The 21,082-nt window shown below is 35.0% G+C and overlaps 1 protein-coding gene and 1 long non-coding RNA gene across 3 annotated transcripts; both read left to right on the top strand.

The window, feature by feature from the left end:
- Positions 1-4,639: 4,639 nt before the first annotated feature.
- LOC145955835 (uncharacterized) lies at positions 4,640-11,528 on the top strand. Of its 2 annotated transcripts, none has more exons than XR_014432561.1 (2): positions 4,640-9,535; positions 9,630-11,528. XR_014432561.1 is itself a non-coding variant. In XM_083071050.1 (2 exons), the coding sequence occupies exons 1-2, from the start codon at positions 8,757-8,759 to the stop codon at positions 9,769-9,771; spliced, it is 921 nt and encodes a 306-aa protein (XP_082927176.1). In that variant the 5' UTR covers positions 7,712-8,756; the 3' UTR covers positions 9,772-11,528. The 2 variants fall into 2 exon arrangements, 1 of the variants encoding a protein (XP_082927176.1); XM_083071050.1 differs by having other exon boundaries at positions 7,712-9,535.
- Positions 11,529-17,338: 5,810 nt separating this feature from the next.
- LOC145955834 (uncharacterized) lies at positions 17,339-20,566 on the top strand. Its single transcript, XR_014432560.1, has 3 exons — positions 17,339-18,115; positions 18,196-18,291; positions 18,571-20,566. It is a non-coding gene; the product is annotated as an uncharacterized LOC145955834 (long non-coding RNA).
- Positions 20,567-21,082: the final 516 nt, after the last annotated feature.

The following is a 21,082-nucleotide window of genomic DNA, read 5'->3' as shown; positions in this document are numbered from 1 at the left end:
ACACAGCGTCGGATGTGAAGCAGACGCATATAGCGTCAGCTAAGCCAACGGTAGACAGACAATAAAAGAAAATAATGTAATTTTTTTTTATTATTTTATAATAATTTGATTTGCGTCGGTTAAAGCAGACACTAAATAATAAATTTTATTTTAATATATATTATAATAAATGTTAGTGTCGGTTTAGCCAACTCTATATATTTTTAAAAATTTATAATTATGTATTTTTTTTTATTTCGTAATTATTTTGTTTGCGTCAGCCAAAACAGACGCTAAATAATAATTTTATTTTAATATATTTTATATTTATGGACGAAACTCATTTGTCACTTAGTTTATTTTATAAAAAAAAAAAAATATATTAAATATTAGTGTCCGCTTAGCTGACACAAAGAATTGAAAATTATTAAATATTAAATAGTAGTGTCTGCTTAGCTGACACAAAGAATTAAAAATTATTAAACAAATTAATTATAATAATAAAACCTAAAAGGAGTTGAAATAAACTTGTAAAACCTTTCGCACATTAAACAGAACCGCGCCTGAGTGTCTCACGCCCCCTTCTTCATCTACCCTAACTCATCAATTTTTCCTTTCCCGGAAGAAAAGCATGAACCGTGAACCCTAGTATGGCTCATACCCCTTCTGTATTCACTCTTAATGAGCTGTAGGTTGTAAAATTTTCCCTTCCCAAAAGCAGAATATGAACCCTAAGTCTTAATGTGGCTGACGCCCCCCTTCCCAGCAACACTCACGACCTTCGCCACTCTTCCCAGCAACACTCACCTCTTGGCTTGGTCCTGATTGAGGCTTGGGCTCTTCTCCTCGGACAAAATCGTACTAGTTTCCGAAAACCCTAAGTTCAATAACAAAGGTATTTTTCACTTTTCTCTCTAACCTTACCTTAGAAAAAATGTTCTTTTTGTTGAGTTAATGTTTTTTATTTTTGTTTTAATATGTGTTGGATTTTAAATTTTGTACGTTTAGTAGACTAGGGGTTGAGATTAAGGGATAATATTGTATACAGGATCAACATTGTATATTGAGGAAGTGGCCATGTGTTAAGTGTAAAGTATGAACTAGGAGTTCTTACTGAATTTGAAGAACAGAGAAAGTGAACTTTGAATTTTGTTCGCTATTCTACTCTCTTGTCTTTACATAATAGGGATGCAAATGCTAGATTAATTGACACACAAAAATTTCACGTATTAATTTCCATCATATTTGATAGTTATAGAATGTTTTCTTTATCTGATTTTAGACCTAGAGCTGCCCTGGAGTTGTTATTTGTATTTTGGTCACTTGGTTCAAGACTGGTGCCTACTGTTTTTAGTTTGTTAAATCTGAAGTTCTCTGGATTTTTCTATATATGCATCTCTTGTCTTGATGTTTGCTAGCTTAATAAGGATACATGTATAAAGTAGAGTACATTGTTTTTTTTCTTTTTGTCCGTTTAAAGAGTACATATGATGGAAACAAAATGTATAATTTTGAATTCTTTCATTTCATATTCACTCAATTTTCTTTATTCAGTGTGCTTATTTTTTATTCCTTTAACTTAATTTCACCCAATTATGGTCAAATGTCTATAATGACTAGGTCATTAAGTCCAATGAAAATAAATTAAAGTCTTACTTAGACTTGGAAGTGAGCCCGAAGATATCAATGTTTTATATTGAAAAGTTAGCAAGGTTAGCACCAAAAAGAAAGTTGAGCCAAAATAATAAGAGAAAAAGGTGTCAACTTTCAAATGAGCTTCTTGATAAAATATGGTTCTTTTAAATTTTTCTCTGAAACTTTCATGAAATTGGTAGAGTAATAATGATTCTGCTCTATCCAAAAAAAAAATTCAATAATATATTGTATGTAGTGATCTAAGAAAATTGATCAGTTTATTTCATGATTTGTCAGCTTCTCTTGATCTAAAAATGACATGGAACAGGAAACACCTTAAAACTTTTCTTCTGATTTAGAGTCATCTTTTGTCTCAGACTACTGAGGTGTACCTTTTTCCATATATTCTTGCTCAATAATATCTTTGAGGATAAACAGCCTCTGAATTACCACAGGGTCAGTCATCTGCTTGGCTTTCTCAAATCTGTTTCTTTCTTGTTCAGATGATATGCATCGAGCATGATCTTAATCCACTTGTGCAACTCCTTTCGGGTGCTGCTTAATCACATAACATTTAAACAAGTATATCAGACCAATCACTAAAGAAAAGATATTTTTTTAATGAACAATAGGAAATTCTCTCACGTGTATAGAGCATTAGGGTCCTTGGCTTCGAGTTCATCACCAGGAGAGAAAGTTGTTGCCAATGTAGAGAAACGTTCCTCGGGATCTATGATGTTTAACAAATGCTTGAGTAGCTTTATTTCTTTTGGCCTAATACTCCTTAGGCTGCTCTTCGTGGCCTATTGTATAATTGGTACATTATATCTTTCATCTGCACAATATAAACAAGGTTGTTGAGAACACATAATGTAGTCTAATCATCTCTTCTAAGCTTGAGCAGTCAAAATTTAGGTTCTATGTGATTACAAATCGATTTTAAATTAATACTTTAGCTGTCTGTTCTGGTATCAACATTACATCATGAAAACCTTTCAATTTCCATCAATGCAACAACACTCATAGTCATGGACAATGTATGAATAGAATTATAATTATAATTGAGAGATAATGCAGAACCAAAAGCTAGCATTTGATCCTTGTCTTTTTTGGTTTAGGACCACAATTATCTTTTATGAGGGTAAGTGATTTGAATCTGTATCTGACTCTTCAATATAACATCAGCCAACATTCTACTTGGTTTTAAGTTTTATAAATCCTTATTAGAATTAGTTGAAAATAATTAGAAGCATTGTTGGACTATTTTCAAAGAGGGTTTAATAACAATAACAAAACCACGGAGCATCGTATTTCAAATTCATACATTAGATTAGAAACATGAAGTTGGATTGGTTATCATCCTATATCTTATACCTATTATTTTTTTCAATGTACCATGATTTAGATCCATATGGTTTTAATAGATATAAAGGGATTAAGTAAATTTTGAAGCTTTTGGAGAGACTTTATAATTATAAACACAATAATGATTAGAAAGCCATACGGACAATTTTTGCCCAAAAACTGCTAAGTGTTAAAAATGAATGGTCATAATTATAAACTGAACATGTTATATTTAAAATTCATCTCTCAATCATTAAGATTTCATGTCTGAATTTCATTACTTGCACAAAAAATAACATGATAGTATGCATGTAGCCTAAGGTTTAAGTTAGCTGTCAAATTTTTTAATCAATCATACTATAAACCTGAAAAAATGTTAAGTGTTTTAACATCCATTGGAAACACTAACAAGAATTGTGCATGTGCTTATGCAGAGGGAAAGGTTCAAGGGCACTCTTGAAAAAGCTCAAACAACATGTGCTCATGCATAAGGAAGTTCAAGAGCACTCTTGAAAAGGCTCAAACAAGAGGTGCTTATACATGATGCAAGCTATTATTTTTATCCAATTGGAGTGTATAGGTGATTTTAATTTTAGTTTTAATTAGCTTTTTTGTTGTTATACATGTGAGTCTAAAAGACTCACTAAAGTGTTGTGATTGAACTCTATATATTTTGAGTTGTTCAATTTATGAACAATATGTGTTTTGTGTAAATTCTACCTATATGTAAATGTTTGGCTACATGGCTTTGTTAGATATCTAGCATGTAAAAATCTTTATGATTTGAGAAGACTTAACAATTTTAAAATACTAACTCTATTAGATATCTATTCATTTTGATTGAGAAGGTTGTTTGGTGCATGAATTACTTCTTTTGTGCCTATGTTAGAGATATGTTTAAGAAGGCTGAGCATTTTTGGTTGATAGATATAAATTGGTTAAAATCTTATAATATGGTGCAATTTGTAGTGTAATTATTCAATGTTATAACTTATGAGTTCTTATTTTTGAATATGTGTATAAATTGATAAAGTCTGATTTTAGGAGTTACACAAATTCTCCTATTTTTCATTCCTAATTCACCAAGTATGTGATGAACTAGAGTAATATCATTATATAGATTTAGGGCTTTCTTTAATTTCTTATTGGCCATGTTGCAGGTTGACACCAATTTTATTAAAGCCATATCATTCAGGTAATGACGTACATAATTTGTAGTCATATTTATGTGATGCGAAAGTATAAACAAGTTTTTAATGGGATTATTTTGTTTTAATTTAATGTAATGTGCATTTTATTCGTTTACAGGTCATTGATATTTCATACAAGTTGCAAGGGAAAAGCTGCTAGTGGTACTCCTTCTCCTTAGCTTTCTCATTTGTTGTAGATTTAATGGATACATTAAAAATTGATCTTACTTCTAGCATATGTGTTGTGTAACTAGCAAAATTTTCCTAGTGCACTATTTCTTAAATGAATTTAAATTTGTCTTCTATATATTGTACATAGAACATTTTTATTCATGGTTAAGTTTTGGTATAACTAGTTTAGAACATTTTTATATTGGTGACTTGGTTGCTTGCTTTATAATCAATTTTAAATTAAGCGGATTTAATGTATAAACCAGTTTAAAATTTGTTGAGCAATTTTTTTAACCTATTATTAGTTTTAAACTATAGTTGCTTTAGACATATTTCACTTAAACAATCCCTTCTTAAAATGTGGATTAACTAGACCAAAAAAAGATAGCATAACAAAGCTATTGTTTATTAATGACATACAAAAGCTAGCATAATAGAGCTATTATGCACAATTAAAGGTTGTAAGCCATTAAATAACTAATGGAGAAAATTTAAATTTAGAGATCAATGAAAAATGTGTAGTTCTACCATTATTTGTTGGTAGAACTTGTAAAATTTCCTGATTATTCTTGTAAAAGGATAACAGTAACAATCCAACATAGTCAAATTGCATGACTATAGATCAATCTTGATTATAAAACACCAATTTTGATTGGCTTTCCATTTTGAAAATGTCCCTATATGAATTCTTAAAATGTTATGAATGGTATGCAGAAACATGGATCGTAGATGGATGTATAATATGCTTGATCCTTCAAGGAGACTCAGACATGAGTTCATCAATGGAGTCAACGAATTTGTTTGCAAAGCAATGGAACAATCTTGTTTTGCTCCAGATGGAGGGATTAGATGCCCTTGCGTAAATTGTAATTGTGAGAAGATTCTTAAACCACCGATAGTCAGGGCCCATTTGCTAAGACATGGGTTTAAACCAAACTATTGGGCCTGGATTGAACATGGAGAAGATGGGCCAAATGTCTCAAATTTAGAATTTAGGCCATCTAGTAACTCTTCATCTATAGGTTATGAGAATCAATTTGAATCTGTGACTCGAATGGTGTATGATGCACACACACACATGGGTGATGTATCACATATCAATGCAGATATGGACAATGAGTCTCCGAACCCAGAAGCCCAAAGATTTTATGACATGCTAGCCTTTGCGAACCAACCAATATACGAAGAAGCAACTGAATCCAAATTATCAATTGCTGTAAGGCTTTTGGCAGCTAGAACCAATTGGCATGCCCCTGAAAAATGTTTAGATTATTTTATACAAATGTTAGTTGATGTAGCTCCAAAAAATAATTGCATACCAAAGAACTATTATGAAGCAAAAAAGTTGGTGTCGCAATTGGGGTTGAAAGCTGAAAAGATTGATTGTTGCGTGGATGGGTGTATGTTGTATTACAAAGAGGACAAAGATTTAACTGAATGCAAGTTTTGTCATAGTCCAAGGTATTTACCTCCGAAGGTGGGGAAGGGAAGATACAAAAAACATTCCGGTGAAGAGAATGTTTTACTTGCCAATCATTCCAAGATTACAAAGACTATATGCATCAATGGAAACCGCGAGCCAAATGAGATGGCATCACGAGAACAAAAATAATTCTACTGATCTACGACACCCATGTGATGGGGAAGCATGGAAACATTTTGATCATGTTTATCCAGATTTTGCAAGTGAACCACGAAATATAAGACTTGGTCTATGTTCTGATGGGTTTACACCCTATGTTCAAGCATCAACAAACCCATACTCATGTTGGCCTGTAATTGTTACGCCTTATAACCTTCCTCCTGAAATGTGCATGACTAAACCATACTTGTTTCTGACTTGTCTTATACCTGGTCCGCATAACCCAACAGCGAAAATAGATGTGTACTTGCAACCTCTAATTGATGACCTAAAATTGTTGTGGGATTGTGGGGTGTTGACGTATGATATCTCCACAAAACAAAATTTTATCTTGCGTGCAGGGTTGATGTGGACAATAAATGATTTTCCAGCTTATGGCATGTTGTCTGGATGGGGAACAAAAGGCAAATTAGCATGTCCTCATTGTATGGAAGACACAAAGGCCTTCCAATTAGATAATGGTATGAAACCTTCATGGTTTGATTGTCATCGACGGTTCTTGCCAATAGACCATCCTTTTAGGAAAAGTAAAAGGAGATTTACAAGGAATAAAACTGAATTTGATGGACCGCCTTATTTCTTGAAAGGAGATCAAATATGGGAATTTATCCACAATTTTCCTAAAGCAACAGATGGTCCTTTACCGAATATGCCAGGGTATGGGCAACTTCATCATTGGTTTAAAAGATCTATATTTTGGGATCTTCCATATTGGAAAGATAACTTATTAAGACACAACCTTGATGTAATGCACATAGAGAAGAATTTTTTTGATAATGTATTCAACACTGTAATGGATATCAAGGGCAAAACAAAAGACAATGAAAAGGCAAGAAAGGATGTTTCTAACATTTGTGCACGTGGGGACTTAGAGTTGATTCAATTACCTAATGGGAAGTGGGGAAAGCCTAAGGCAAACTATACTTACTCGTCAAAAGAAGCAAAATCAATTTATAAATGGATTACTGAGTTAAAAATGCCAGATGGGTATGCCTCTAACCTAGCTAGGTGTGCCAATGTTGATCGAGGAACTATGCATGGGATGAAGAGTCATGATTGTCATGTATTCATGGAGCGTCTTCTCCCGATTGCATTTCGTGCATTGCCAGAATGTGTGTGGAATCCTATTACTGAATTAAGTGGATTTTTTAGAGATTTATGTTGTAATACCTTGCGGATGGATGATTTACTTAGAATGGAGCAAAATATAGCAGTCATTATATGCAAGTTAGAAAGAATTTTCCCTCCAGGATTCTTTGATTCAATGGAACATCTATCTATTCACCTGCCTATGGAAGCAAGACTTGGTGGTCCTGTTCAATATCGATGGATGTATCCATTTGAAAGGTATTTTTTTATATGTAGTATTGATTTTCAAGTTTCCCATTTATTTTCTAGTTGTACTAAATGGTTAATGTGGTACAGAATGATGGGAGATGCAAAACGAGCAGTGCATAATTTGGCAAGAGTAGAAGGGTCAATATGTGCATTCTACTTGCACCGAGAGATAACATTTTTTTGCTCCCATTATTTCAAGAGTGTAAGCTTGTTGCCAAACACTAGTTTGAGAAATGATCCTAGAACTGCACATGAGGGCATTCACCCAACATTGTCAATATTGAACAATTCTGGACGCCCTAGTGGCATGTCTAAAGAATACTGGTTACGTGACAATGAATGGAGATCTGCTCATGTACATATTCTCATAAATTGTAATGAGGTTAAACCGATTCTTGAGTAAGTACCTCTAATTCCTAAATTCATTATGTCAGTCAAATGTAACTATCATATTTGTATGACTGGTTATGTGTTTCATTTCAGCTTATTCTTACAAGCTCAATCCCTAAATGATGAACCAACTTCTGGACATATACATGCATATTTTCCAGAATGGTTTAGGAACTTTGTAAGTGTTATCATTCTCAATTTCTTAATAAGGAAAATCAACAATATAAACTTAAGTGTCTCATTTATGTAGGTCAATGATGGGAGGAATGAGGTGCTAGATCCAAACATAAGGTCATTAGCATGGGGTCCTAATTCATGCGCAATATCATGGAACATGTACTTTGTTAATGGGTACAAGTTTCACACAAAAAGTTGGAGTAGTGGTAGAAAAACAATCAATTGTGGGGTGCACGTAAAAGGTGTAACTGAAGGAGGAGAAGATGACTTTTATGGAATTATCCGCCATATTTATGAATTGGAGTATCTTGGACTAAATAAAAAGATTCCCCTTTTCTACTGTGAATGGTTTGATCCCACAAGAAATAGAGGCACAAAGGTTCATCCACAATACAATCTTGTAGAAATCAAGATGAGTGGAAGATATATTCCATATGATCCGTTCATCCTTGCCCAAAAAGCAAGACAAGTTTACTATGTTTCTTATCCAGATATTTGTAGAAACTTGCGTGCTTGGTGCGTGGCAATCACTACAAAACCAAGAGGTCATGTCGAAGTCAATAATGTGGATGAGGAATTACCTTATCAAGTTGATGAAATGGCAAATGTATTACCAATTGTAGAAATTGAACAACTAGAAGGTTTAGCTGACACATCAATAATTGAAGAAGTTGAGGATGATGAAGAAGATGAAGAAGTTGAATATGGTCAAGATGGGTTGCAGTTAGGGGAGGAAGATGATGATCAAGAGGATTGGAACTTTGATAACGACAATGATTAACTTAGGTTTATATTTCATTGAATTTCATATATGTTAAGTTTTTCTTTTATTCATAAAAGGTTTTATTTTATCTTGTGTTATCTTAAACTTTAACTAATGTGTGAGACAGATGCCTAGGACACGAGGCACAACTGAGATTTTTCGAGGCCAGCGAGCTATGGCAAGAGCTCGAGAGATTAGATTATTACCTGGTCATCTTGCTATAGAGCTTGGTCATGTGCGAAATTCTACCCCCACATCTATTGGTACCTTTCCATCTATTGTTAAGTCATCCACATCAGGAAATAACAGTACTAGCACACCTTCATCGACCCATAAGACCCAAAGCACTAGCTCAACACCTTCAATAACTCATCAGGCCACCTGTACTAGTGGTGTTGTACATTTTACCCCTTCATTATTGCAATTACCTAGCCCTACGCCACCACCCCATACTGTCATAGTTCAGCCAACCCCTACTCCATCACCTTATGTCACCCACCCTCCACTCGATCAGTCCACTACTATTCTTCCACCTCACACTCCCATAATTGATCCCACCCCTATTCCATCATCCTATGCCACCCAACCTCCACTAGTTCAACCTACTCCTCCCCCCCATACTCCCACCCGTATTCCATCATCCTATGCCACCCAACCTCCACTACTTGAACCTACTCCTCCACCCCATACTCCCATAGTTCAGGGCACCTCTACTTCATCATCTTATGCCACCCAACAACCACTAGTTCATCTTGCCGATATTCCTCGAGCAGAGGATCCTCATAATGTTGAGGGAGATGAGGATATAGAGGTGGAGGCTCATATAAGGAAAGAGAACATCCAAATTGAGGAGATAGTGGAATGTGATAGTGATGGTAGAGTCATCATCCGACCTATGGCAAATGGGTATGTTTAATAGCAATTTGATTTTTAATGTTTATGCCTTTTATGGTTTTATTCATGAACTTAATGCTTAACATTAGATTTGAATATTTTACAGATGGATCCCTAATACTCACCCTATTGCGGCAATTGGTCATGCAATTAAGTCACAATTTAGGGGTCCTTATCATTGTTATGATGTTGTTCCAGAGGATGTGCAAGTCAAATGGTGGACAGAATTCACGGTGACTATATGTTAATTTTTTATGTATTTAAATATTTATTAATATATTTTGATGAAATTGATACTTATTTTCTTTATTTGTTTTAGGCAAGAATTACTTGGGCACCACATCACGAATGGGAGATTAGAAAGGTGTATGCAAAGAAAGTCAAAAAACGCCTTCGTGATATGCTTACCAAAGCAAGGTGTAAAGGGGTTAGGCCACATTGGATAGGAGAAAAAGCTTGGGATGATCTTCTTAAGTATTGGGACAGCAACAAATTCAAAGAAAAATCTACCCGAAATAAAAATAATCGGGCTTCTACTAGAGGTGGAGCATTGCACACAACGGGACGTAAGTCTCATCTTGAGGTTGCGCTAGGCCTAGTAAGTATTGTTCATGACTTGTGTAAATTCCCATATATAATGACATTATATAAAATATTGCTTATATTTATTTACATTTCTTAAAGGAGCGTAAATATGGTCGACCTCTAGATCCGGATGAGCTATTTGTGGCCACTCACACAAAGAAAACTGGTAGCTGGGTTGATGACCGTGCTCGTGATACATATGTACCTTATACAAAAAATAATTTCATTACAATTTCAATTTTTAAACTTACATATTTCTAATGCCTGACATGCATTATAATTGACTAGGAAAAATATCACGAGCAGTTGAGAGTGATTCAGTTGGAGGGTGCTGAGGGGTCCAACAGTCAATTACCTGTAAATGGGGTGAAAAAGATTCAGTGTTGGAAGGAAGCAGCAGGAGGCAAGAGTAGGGGTCGATGTTATGGCACGGGAGATCTAGCTTCTAACATACGTCAGGGCGTGTCCTCTCTTACACAGGTCTCTTTATTTGTTCAGGCTACTAGTCATACACATCACCATTCTGCTGAGACAGAGGCATTACGCCAAGAGGTTCAACATGCAACTGAGCGAGCTGATGCAGCAACTGCACGAGCTGATGCAGCGACTGCACGAGCTGATGCTGTAAATGAGAAGTATGCAAAGTTAGAGGAGCAAATGAAATTGATGCAGCAACAGTTACAGTTGGTGTTGGACCGTCAATCTGGAGCCAGTTCAACTAGTACTAGTCGATTACATCCTCATTATGATGAGGAATTTGATCAGCAGCCACTGGATGACGAGGGTCCCCTATGTCGACGCCGTCGCCGTTCTTAAATACTAGCATTTTAGGAACTTAAGTACTTGGTGCTTTTTTTTTTTTGTCATGTGCACTTTATGGACTTGGTAGTTTTTTTGGGTCAGTAGTAATGTTGATTTTTGTACACATATCTACCTATTTTTTGCTATATTGATATGTATGTTTAAACATAATGATGATAACTATATATGTTTGGTTGAATGGTTTTCTTATTGTATTCTTATTTTGACAATTTAATTTATGAAATTATTAGGTTTTAACATATTGTTGTGAACTAATTGGCATCAAACAGGTTTGGATCATCCTTGTCCTGAGATATTTATGTAATGATAATGGTAGTAAAAATTGCAAACTCATATTTTTCATTTATGCTTGTAGGTATTGGGAATACTGTTAATGCTGTCAAACCATAACTTGGTTCTTCTGCTGCCATCTTTGGACTTGGAGCTGTTGGCCTTCTTGTATGTGATCCTTATGCCTTTGTTTGTTTGTGTGTGAGAGTGACCATTGTAATTTTTATACAACTGATAAATGGCCAATGTTAACCCTTGCTCGTATCATGATGTTTGATCTAAATTGTAGGCTGTTGAATAGGCAATGATTTAAACTGCATGAATAATTATTGGGTTTGATTTAGTTTCCATTGAAAAATCTTGGACTCAGTTGTTGAAGGTGAGTTATGAGCATCTTTTAATTCATCACGTTCCACCTCATACAATAGTGATGCCTTTGCTTGTTTGCATGTCTAAAAATGATGAAGTCATGTTCCTGGTAAACTACTGGAGTTCCAAAGTTGTTGTCTATAATAGGAGATATAATAGAATAGACCATACTGAACATTTCAGGGATTGGCGATTCTCTTGTTATTATTTTGAAAGTTTAGTTTTGCTAAATTAAGTTAACCTTTTCTTATATGAATTTATCTTAAATAATTAGCTTAGAGGTTTTAGAGGCGCCTTTGCCATTTTATATATTCATATATGGAATGGTTAGATAGCATGAATAATTTTGGTATTGCTTTGTTAGATGACTCTATTGGCTATTGCTCCTAATTTTATTATTTGATCTTGTAATCCCTGTCCTGAAATATTTATGTAATGATAATGGTAGTAAAAACTACAGACTCATATTTTTCATTTATGATTGTAGGTCTTGGGACTACTATTAATGCTGCCAAACCAAAACTTGGTTCTTCTGCTGCAAGGAAAAACTTTGTTAGATGACTCTATTGGCTATTACACCTGATTTGGTTGTTTCCTTTGGTGTTGGTTGAAGATAAAACTGTGTAATATGTTATTTATATTTTATTTCAGCCAAAGCAAATGGTTAGCTTTCTTTTGTTACTAAATCAACTTATGTGCAAGTTCAATACTTCTGCGCGACATTTTGGAGGAAATATTTCTAGCTATTGCTAAGCGGATATTCAGTGTTATTCCTATAAATGGATTACCTTTTGGTCCTAATGCAATCACTGAGGTACCAAAATATTATTGCAGTTTCCTAATGAATAGCTAGGATATATTTTTCCTTTTCTTTTAATTTACTCGCTTTAAGTTACTTTTGTTATATGGTTATTTTTTATGATTTGATTATTGTCCATCCAATTTTAATAAGTTGGTGAGACAGTTTGTGCTTGTGCAATGTTCTGTGATAATAATTGTTTCTTGTTAGTTTTATTGTCAAATGTCCATTTTTCAAATTTTTTTTCATTTTTTATTTTGTACGGGTTATGGGGCCATAAAATAACAAATCTGATGGATCTTAGATTTAGGGAAACAATGATGGTTTGCTTATAACACTGCTTATTTATTCTGGTATTTAGTAGTTGTATTGTGGCATATAAACTGAATGTTTTTCTTAGTTCATAGCTATATGTCATTTCAAACATGAGAATAATTCTTCAAAATTTGCATTCATATACTATAACGATCTTAAAAATAATGTTATAAGATGGAAAAGAATTAGCTTACGTACAGATCAATAGATGTGATAAGTTTGAATCATGCTGGTGTAATTTCTTATTTTGTATATTGTACCTCACTGTATTCCAACACAGAAATGCTCACTGGTTGTTGATGTGCATTGGCTGATACTAAAGAATTATCAGCCAAACATAACAAAGGTTAACACATTAAATTAAAAAAAAAAAAACTGGTATAGCGTCGGCCAAGCCCTTATTAAGCTGACTCTAAAATTAGAAAATACACTACTCATAGCGTCAGCCAAGCCCTTATTAGGCTGACTCTAAAAAAAAAAAAAAAATTTAGTGTCAGCTTAGCCCACACAAATCTTATTTTACAAATTTAACCAGCATCAACAAAGCGGACAAAATAATAATAATAATAAATAAATGATTATGTTAGAGTCGACTTTGTTAACACTAAAAATATACATTTAAAAAAAATATTATTTACTGTCAACAATGCCGACACTAACTAATTTTAATTTTAAAAATATTGTAATTTATTGTCTTAATGGCTGACGCTAAATAAATTTGATTTAATGTTTAAAACCAACGCGACATATTTTAACGATACCTAAGAGTCAGTTTAGCCGTCTCTATGAGGTGTCCGTTTGTCAGGCCGACACAATATATTTAGTGTCAACAAATTTAGCGAAGGCCACTATGTTGACGCAGAGCCAACGCTAATTGCGTGATAGAGTCAGCTTTTTTAAGTTAGAGTCGGTTAAAAGCTGACACTAATATCCCACATTCTTGTAGTGGCATAAGACTGCGTACACTAGGCATCGTAAGTTTCTTGTTCGTAGTCATCCATACCGTAGATTGAAGAAAGCATTCAATGGATGTTAGGAGGATGAAATTGCCTCGACACCGCGCAATGGTGAAGAAGTATATCAACGGGTGAAGAACATTAACATTGTGTTTGGAAAGACGCAAAAGAAGTCAACTGAGAGAAATATCTGGAAGAAACGATCAATATTCTTTAATCTTCCTTACTGGTGCAAGCTAGATGTTAGACACTGCATAGATGTGATGCATGTGGAGAAAAATGTTTGTGATAGTGTAATTGGAACATTGTTAAACATCAAAGGAAAGACTAAAGATGGAGTGAAAGCACGACAAGATTTGGGGGACATGGGTATATGTTCTGAGTTACATCCTCTGTCTATTGGAAGACGCACTTACTTGCCTCCAACTTGTCATACTCTATCAAAGAAAGACAAAAAAAGTTTTTGTGAGTGCTTAAGTAGTGTGAAGTTCCACATGGGTACTCCTCAAATGTTAAGAGTCTGGTGTCTATGCAAGATTTGAAGTTGATTGGTTTGAAGTCTCACGATTGTCATGTGTTAATGCAACAAATTTTGCCTGTGGCTATTCGTAACATTTTACCATCTTCTGTTAGAGTTGCTATTACTCGATTGTGTTTATTCTTCAATGCCATTTGCAACAAAGTAATTGACCTTGTAAAGTTAGATGAGTTAGAAAATGAAACAATCACAATCTTGTGTCAATTGGAAATGTATTTTCCACCTTCATTTTTTGATATCATGGTGCATTTGATAGTTCATTTGGTTAGGGAGATTCGATTGTGTGGCCCGGTTTATCTTAGATGGATGTACCCTGTTGAGAGATACATGAAGATCTTAAAAGGATATGTCAAGAATCAATACCGCCCAGAAGCCTCTATTGTGGAGAGATACATTGCAGAAGAAGCCATTGAGTTTTGTTCAGGGTACATGTCGAAATCAGAACCAATAGGAATTCCCAAGACTCGACATGATGGGAAACAATTTGGTAAGGGTACTCGAAGTTTAAAGATTAGAACTGTGAGTCGAACAGAAGTTGACCAAGCACATTTGTACATATTGAACAACACTGATGAAGTAATTCCTTACATATCTGAACACATAGTGAAATCAAGATAGCACACCCTCGGATGAATGAGAAATGGGTATTGAATGAACATAACAAGAGTTTCTTAGCTTGGTTTAAGAAAAAGGTTTATGGTGAGGTTAATGCTTCTGAAACACTTTTGAGACTCGCGCGTGGGCCTAACAACGATGTCATTACATTTGGTGGGTATGACATTAACAAATATTGTTTCTATACAAAGACAGAAGATGACAAAAGTAGAGTACAAAATAGTGGGGTTACAATTCAAGCTGAGGCTGTGCACTTTGCTAGTTCAAAAGATAAAAATCCCATTACAGCATCCATGAGTTATTTCGGAGTCATAGAAGACATATGAGAAATTGATTATGTTATGTTTAGAGTGCCTGTGTTCAAGTGTAAATGGGTTGATGGCAATACGGGTGTGCGGACAGATGATTTAGGATTTACTTTGGTTGATTTGAATAAGGTCGGCTATAAGGATGAACCTTTTATTATGGCATATCAAGCAAGACAAATTTTTTATGTCAGGGATCCATGTAATGAGAAATGGTCAGTGGTCCTTGAAGGAAGAACCATGCATGGAACTCACGAAGATGAGTCTCTAGATATGCATGAGACACCGTCTTTCTCAAGCAGATCATTTAGTCCTATTGCGGACCATGAAGTGGACGAAATACATGCTATTCGAAGTGATCATGATGAAGGAATATGGGAAAACATTCCAACCTAATAGGTTTCTGTTTATGTATTATTTGTTTTTTTATTAGTTATTATGTTGCTATATTGTTATTATGTTTTTTTTACTTTATTTGTTTATTCAGTTAATTCATTGTTTTAATAATGAGAGTTTAATTTTTTCAGGATTATGGAGGATTCTGGGTCTGGCAGTGGAAGGAGGGAAGGTAGATCTGTCACTCGATTGTCTGGGTTGACAGCTGGGCGCATTGCCAAGGAGAGGACACCGTTGAGGTGGATCCTCGTTCTAGCAAGGCATCAGGCCCAAATGCTGCCAAGTTTAAGAGCTATTTGGGAGTCCTAGCTCGACGACATGTTTCTATTATCATTCCGTCATGGGATGACGTTCAGGAGGTTGACAAGAACCTCACGTGGCAGGATATTCAGGTATATACTTTCACATCCCTTGAATATTATATAACTTAAATACATTATTTATTAATTTTTGTTATTTTCATAGCAAAATTTTGACATTCCCAATACTGAGGTCATGAGGAGGAAGATGTTATCTGCCCTGGCCACCAGGTGGAGAGACTTCAAGACTTTCTTGACACGGGAGTATGTATTTGGAGAGCAATAAAATGAGACTCCCTGTCTAAAGTACCAGATCACTGATGAGGAGTGAATGCAATTTCGTGCCACTCGATTGGACCCTTCGTGGCAGGTTAGTTATTGATAACTCTTACATTGACACAAATACTTAAGGTATATTTTAATTAATCTTATTTTCTTTTTTGTATTATTGCAGGCTAAAAGAATAGCTGCCCAAGAACGACAGACCAAGAATGATGCACCCCATCTATTGTCAAGAGGGGGATATGAAAGAAAAAAAAGGAAATGAAGAAGGCTAGGCAGAGGCAGCAGGGGTTGAGTTTGCTGACCGTGTGGAGTCACCTCCCCGCCATGAGATGTGGATAGCAGCCCAGACAAAATCAGATGGGCAAATGACTTCTGAGTCTGCAAGGGTCGTTGCGTATAAAATAGTAAGTAAAAATATACAAACTAACACTCTTCATTTCAACTCATTTAATTCATAAGTGTAGTTTAGGGTATACTTATTGTTAATATGTTGTAGGAGGGTTTAGTTGAGCAGAGCACCCAGGTCTCATTTGTTTCCGATGGTCGGAATGATATCCTCACAACGGCCATAGGAAGGCCAGAGCACGGAGGCCGTGTGCGTGGTGTTGGTGGTTCTTGGAGCCACCGAGATTTCTTTGGTGCCCGATCATCGAGGAGCACTGTTGACTCTTGCAGTCAAGAGGTTATGCAGAGATTGGAGCAGAGATTGGAGAGTCAGTTTGAAGAGAGATTGAAGAATATTCAAAAACAGTTTGAATAGAAGTTTGAACTTTTGGCTCGTTCTCAACAACAGACTGCAGTTGCTCATGATGGTGTTCGAGTCAGCACTAAAGGGAGTTGTGCTGCTCCAAATCCCTCACCGGATCAGACTCACACTGATGTACCAAACCAGTGTGAGTTATATGTTGAGGATGACCCCCCACGGTTAGTGGGAATTGGCCGAGTATTTGAGGGTGGCTCAACCATCCATGGTGTCCCTCTACAGCCAAACTAGACACGGGTTGTGGTTGACCAAGTTCAAGATGTTGCTGCTCCAGTGCCTTTGCCCAATACAGAGGTTCAACTAGTGGGGCAGGCAACCGGCACATTCTTAGCTTGGCCAAAACGTTTGGTCATGCCGCTTTCAGCACGGGTAAAGGTAATTATATTATTGCTCTTTTATATTCTTATAATTCTATTATTGTTTAACTAATTTTCATTATTTCTTTAGGATTTTATCAATCGTGGTAAGGAGGTCATCAGAGAACCTCATGTTGATGATGCTCATATCGTAGAAGCTGAGGGTGATCCCATATCTAAGCTTCTAATCATATTACCACGATTAAAGAAGAAGCCAATTCAATTGCAGTGGGACATTATAGTTTTTGGAGTTGATAGCTCTGATGTTCCACTATACATATCTTTGCCTGATGCATTAGAGATTGTTGGGGGAAACTCCATGTTAAATATATCTATCATATAGCTGTGGGCCATGTAAGTCATATTTTCTTTTATGAGTCTAAATTTACAATAATTACATTTAACTTATAATAATTATTTGTGTTAGGTACATGGACAAATTGAGTGTGGAACAAGGACAACCAGAAGTATATGGATTTATTGAGCCTCAATCAATCCAAAAATCAGGAAACACTCAGGTCCAGATCCAGCAATATATGCAAACATGGATGAGTGACTCAAGAAGAGATATATACATGGCTCCATACATTGACGGGTTAGTTTTTTAATTGGTTTTTTAATCATGGTAATTTTATAACTAATTTGTTTGTCATACAATGTAGGTCCCATTGGCAGTTAATGGTAATCATTCCTAAGGAATACACCGTGGTGTGGTTTTGTTCACTACATCGAAAACCAAGCCACGAAATTAAATGCCAATTACAAGGGTAACTAAATTTTTTCATTATGTTTTAAAACTGTAATTATATATATTGGCTAACATTTGTTTTTATTTCAATTAATTAGAATCGTGTCTGGAGCTAATATTTTAAGTGGAAGAACCAGATCATCAAAGTCATTGCATTTCATATACCCTAAGGTTAGCAAATTAATTCATACAGTCAATAATATTTAAATTTATTGACTTTGGAAATAATAGTTATTTGTTTCTCATTTTAGTGTAATAAGCAACAAGACTCGTTTGAATGTGGCTATTACATCATGTATTGGATGAGAGCCATAGTTTCTGCGGGTATTATTGATTCTTGGGCGCAGGTAATTCATATCAAAATTTATTTAACTATATTTACCTTTAGGTAACTTACCTACAGAAATTTCCGTAGGTAAGTCATCCGTAGATAAAATCCGTAGGTAACGTTACCTACGGAAAATTTTCCGTAGGTAACGTTATCTACGACCTTATTACCTACGGATTTTTTTCCGTAGGTAATCCGTAGGTAATTAACAGTTACCTACGGATTTTTAGTATTACTTACGGATTTCTTTCGTAGATAATACTGATTTTTCTTGTAGTGACTTAAATTAATGTTTCAGGTCTTTCAAGATCCATCTTCATTGCCCGAAGATGAGTTGCTCAAGATAAGAGAACAATGGACAACTTTTTTTCTAAGTTTAGTTAGTTAGATATTATGTTTATAGTTTGATAGTTAGTTAGATAGCATTGACAAACATATGTTTTATAGCTTTTTTAGGATAATAGGATTTACATTGTCATAATTTATGTTTTTTAAGGTTTATATATTATTTTCTTTTTGTCATTCAATTTTGAAATATAATTTGAATTTATATTCTGGACTGCCTGGTTTAGATTTGGTATTTTGGACTATATTTATATGCAGGTGTTGGGTATATAAAAAATTTATAAACGTTTTAAAAAAAAAACTGCCACAATTTACGTCGGACATGGCTTTGTCCGACGTAAAATTGTGGCATGTTTTTTGTCCCTTTTTACGTCGGTCTGTGAGAATCCCCGATGTAAATTTACGTCGCCTTTCAGAGGCGACGTAAATTTACGCCTCCCGTATTAACGTCGGAACCTTTTCCGACGTAAAAGGCTCAAAATAGGTGACGTAAAAGACCCTTTGTGTACTAGTGCTAGCATTCAAATGAGCAATGGGAAACACTTATAAGGGCACATTTCTTAAGAGGCAAAGTGCCTATGGTGAGCTACAAGTCTTCATCTGTGTGGCCTTATATCTCACATCATTTTCATGATATTAGAGCTAATACGAGATGATTGCTTGGAGATGGCAGGAATATCCATATATGGAATGATGCCTAGTGTTTTAATGATCCAATAGTAGATATTCTTGGTATTTCATCTAAAGTACAACGTAAGCTTAGTGTTAGCCTTGGATGTTTCATTGAAAATGGATGTTGGAGAGTCCCTGAATTGTTACTTCAAAAATTACCTAGCTTGCATGTTGTGCTTTCCTATGGTAATACTCCTAAGAGTGAGGAGCCCGATCAGCCTGTTTGGCAGCCAACAACTAATGGTGAGCTTATGTTCAAAATAGCTCTCCTGCATATTACGAATCCAACACAATTTTTTTCTTGGGCTAAGGTTGTATGGGCTCGTTTCTTGCCTCCTACGCGTTCTAGCATTTTGTGCAGGTTATTGCATTGGAAAATGCCCTCGTATGAAAACATGAATTCTAGGGGTGTGATGATGGTGTCTATGAGCAACATTTGTAGAACACTCCTAAATCTTCAGATCATCTATTTCTTCATTGTCCTTTTGATTATTCTTTATGGTTGTGTTTGTAGAATATTACTCAACAACCTATTGATTTAACGTCTACACAAGGTTTGTTGGGTAGGAATTGAAGTACCTAAGTTAGAGAGGTGTTGGTCTTTGCTTTGCCGCATGTTATTTGGCAGATCAAGCTTAAAAGAAACAATGTTTGCTTTAGAAATAGAGATTTCAACTTCCAACTATCTATATTTCAATGACAATCTCTAGGGTGGCATTATTTAGCTTATTCTCAAAAAGGCATTTCACATTCTTGGAATGATGTCTATATACTAAAACAATCTCTTGTCACTATATGACCTCCAAAACCTCTTATAGTTAAACAAGTTGATTGCACCCTCCAGCTTGTGGGTTTTGTGAAGTGCAATTTGGATTGTGGTGCTAGAGGATCTTCTAGCCTAACTGGTAGTGGTGGTCTTTTTCGAAATCATAGTGGAGCTTTTCTTGAGGGCTTTGTAGCTTTTCTTGGTATTAAGGATGCATTACATGCTGAATTGGTAGCAGTTATGTAGGCAATCAAATTTGCCTATGAAGTTGGGTGACATAACTTGTGGCTAGAATGTGATTTGCATTGTAGCTTGTTTTGACAGCTTTTGAGAATGTTTAAATTGTCCCTTGGATCATATGCATAGGTGGAAGCATTGTCTTTGGCTATGTTTGCATTTGTGATTATTTTCTTTTCACATTTTTATAGAGGGTAATACTTGTGCAGATAAGTTAGTGGCTTATGGGATTAAACATAAATTTAATTGTCTTTAGTCTTTTTGAAATATTTCAAGTCTTAGTTTTTATAGACATTACTAATTTGTAATTTATTTTTGAAACAATGATTATTTTCAATTTCGATAAGATTTTGAATTCTATTTTTGACTATTCAAGACATGAAACTTGTCAGATTATATTTACCTATACAAAAATTATTAAACCTAACTGATGTTGGAACCAAATAAAGTCATAAATATGATGAAAATTATGTAAAAATGAGCCCAACAAACTACTAGAGAATAAAAAAAAATGTATAGTTGCTTGTGGTAGGTATGAAAAAAATGTAAGGTTGAGCTCTAACCACACGACTCTGGTAATTTGTTATAGCACATCCCCAAAGCGGTAATTTGTTTCTAAAATTGTCCGAAATTGGTCAAAAAGCCCTAATAGGGATGAAAGATTCTATTATTTGATTGCCAATTGTGTTGATGCTATTATCACCATTTCTTTGTGAAACTCAATTGATTTTCTACCTTCTTTTGCAAAATTCAATTGATTTTGTTCCTTTAATGGGAGGTGCTCTAAAAT

Source organism: Cajanus cajan, chromosome 3 (assembly GCF_000230855.2).
Source record: "Cajanus cajan strain Asha chromosome 3, NIPB_CcT2T_4, whole genome shotgun sequence".
NCBI classification, from domain to species: Eukaryota; Viridiplantae; Streptophyta; class Magnoliopsida; order Fabales; family Fabaceae; genus Cajanus; species Cajanus cajan.
Note: the sequence above shows the minus strand (reverse complement) of the source record. Positions and strands in the feature narration are given on the sequence as shown.

Excerpts from the sequence above, each read along its gene's own strand:
- LOC145955835 (XM_083071050.1), top strand. The coding sequence starts at position 8,757 with ATGCCTAGGACACGAGGCACAACTGAGATTTTTCGAGGCCAGCGAGCT. Across the intron at positions 9,536-9,629 it reads ATCCGACCTATGGCAAATGG|ATGGATCCCTAATACTCACC; the intron begins GTATGTTTAATA and ends AATATTTTACAG.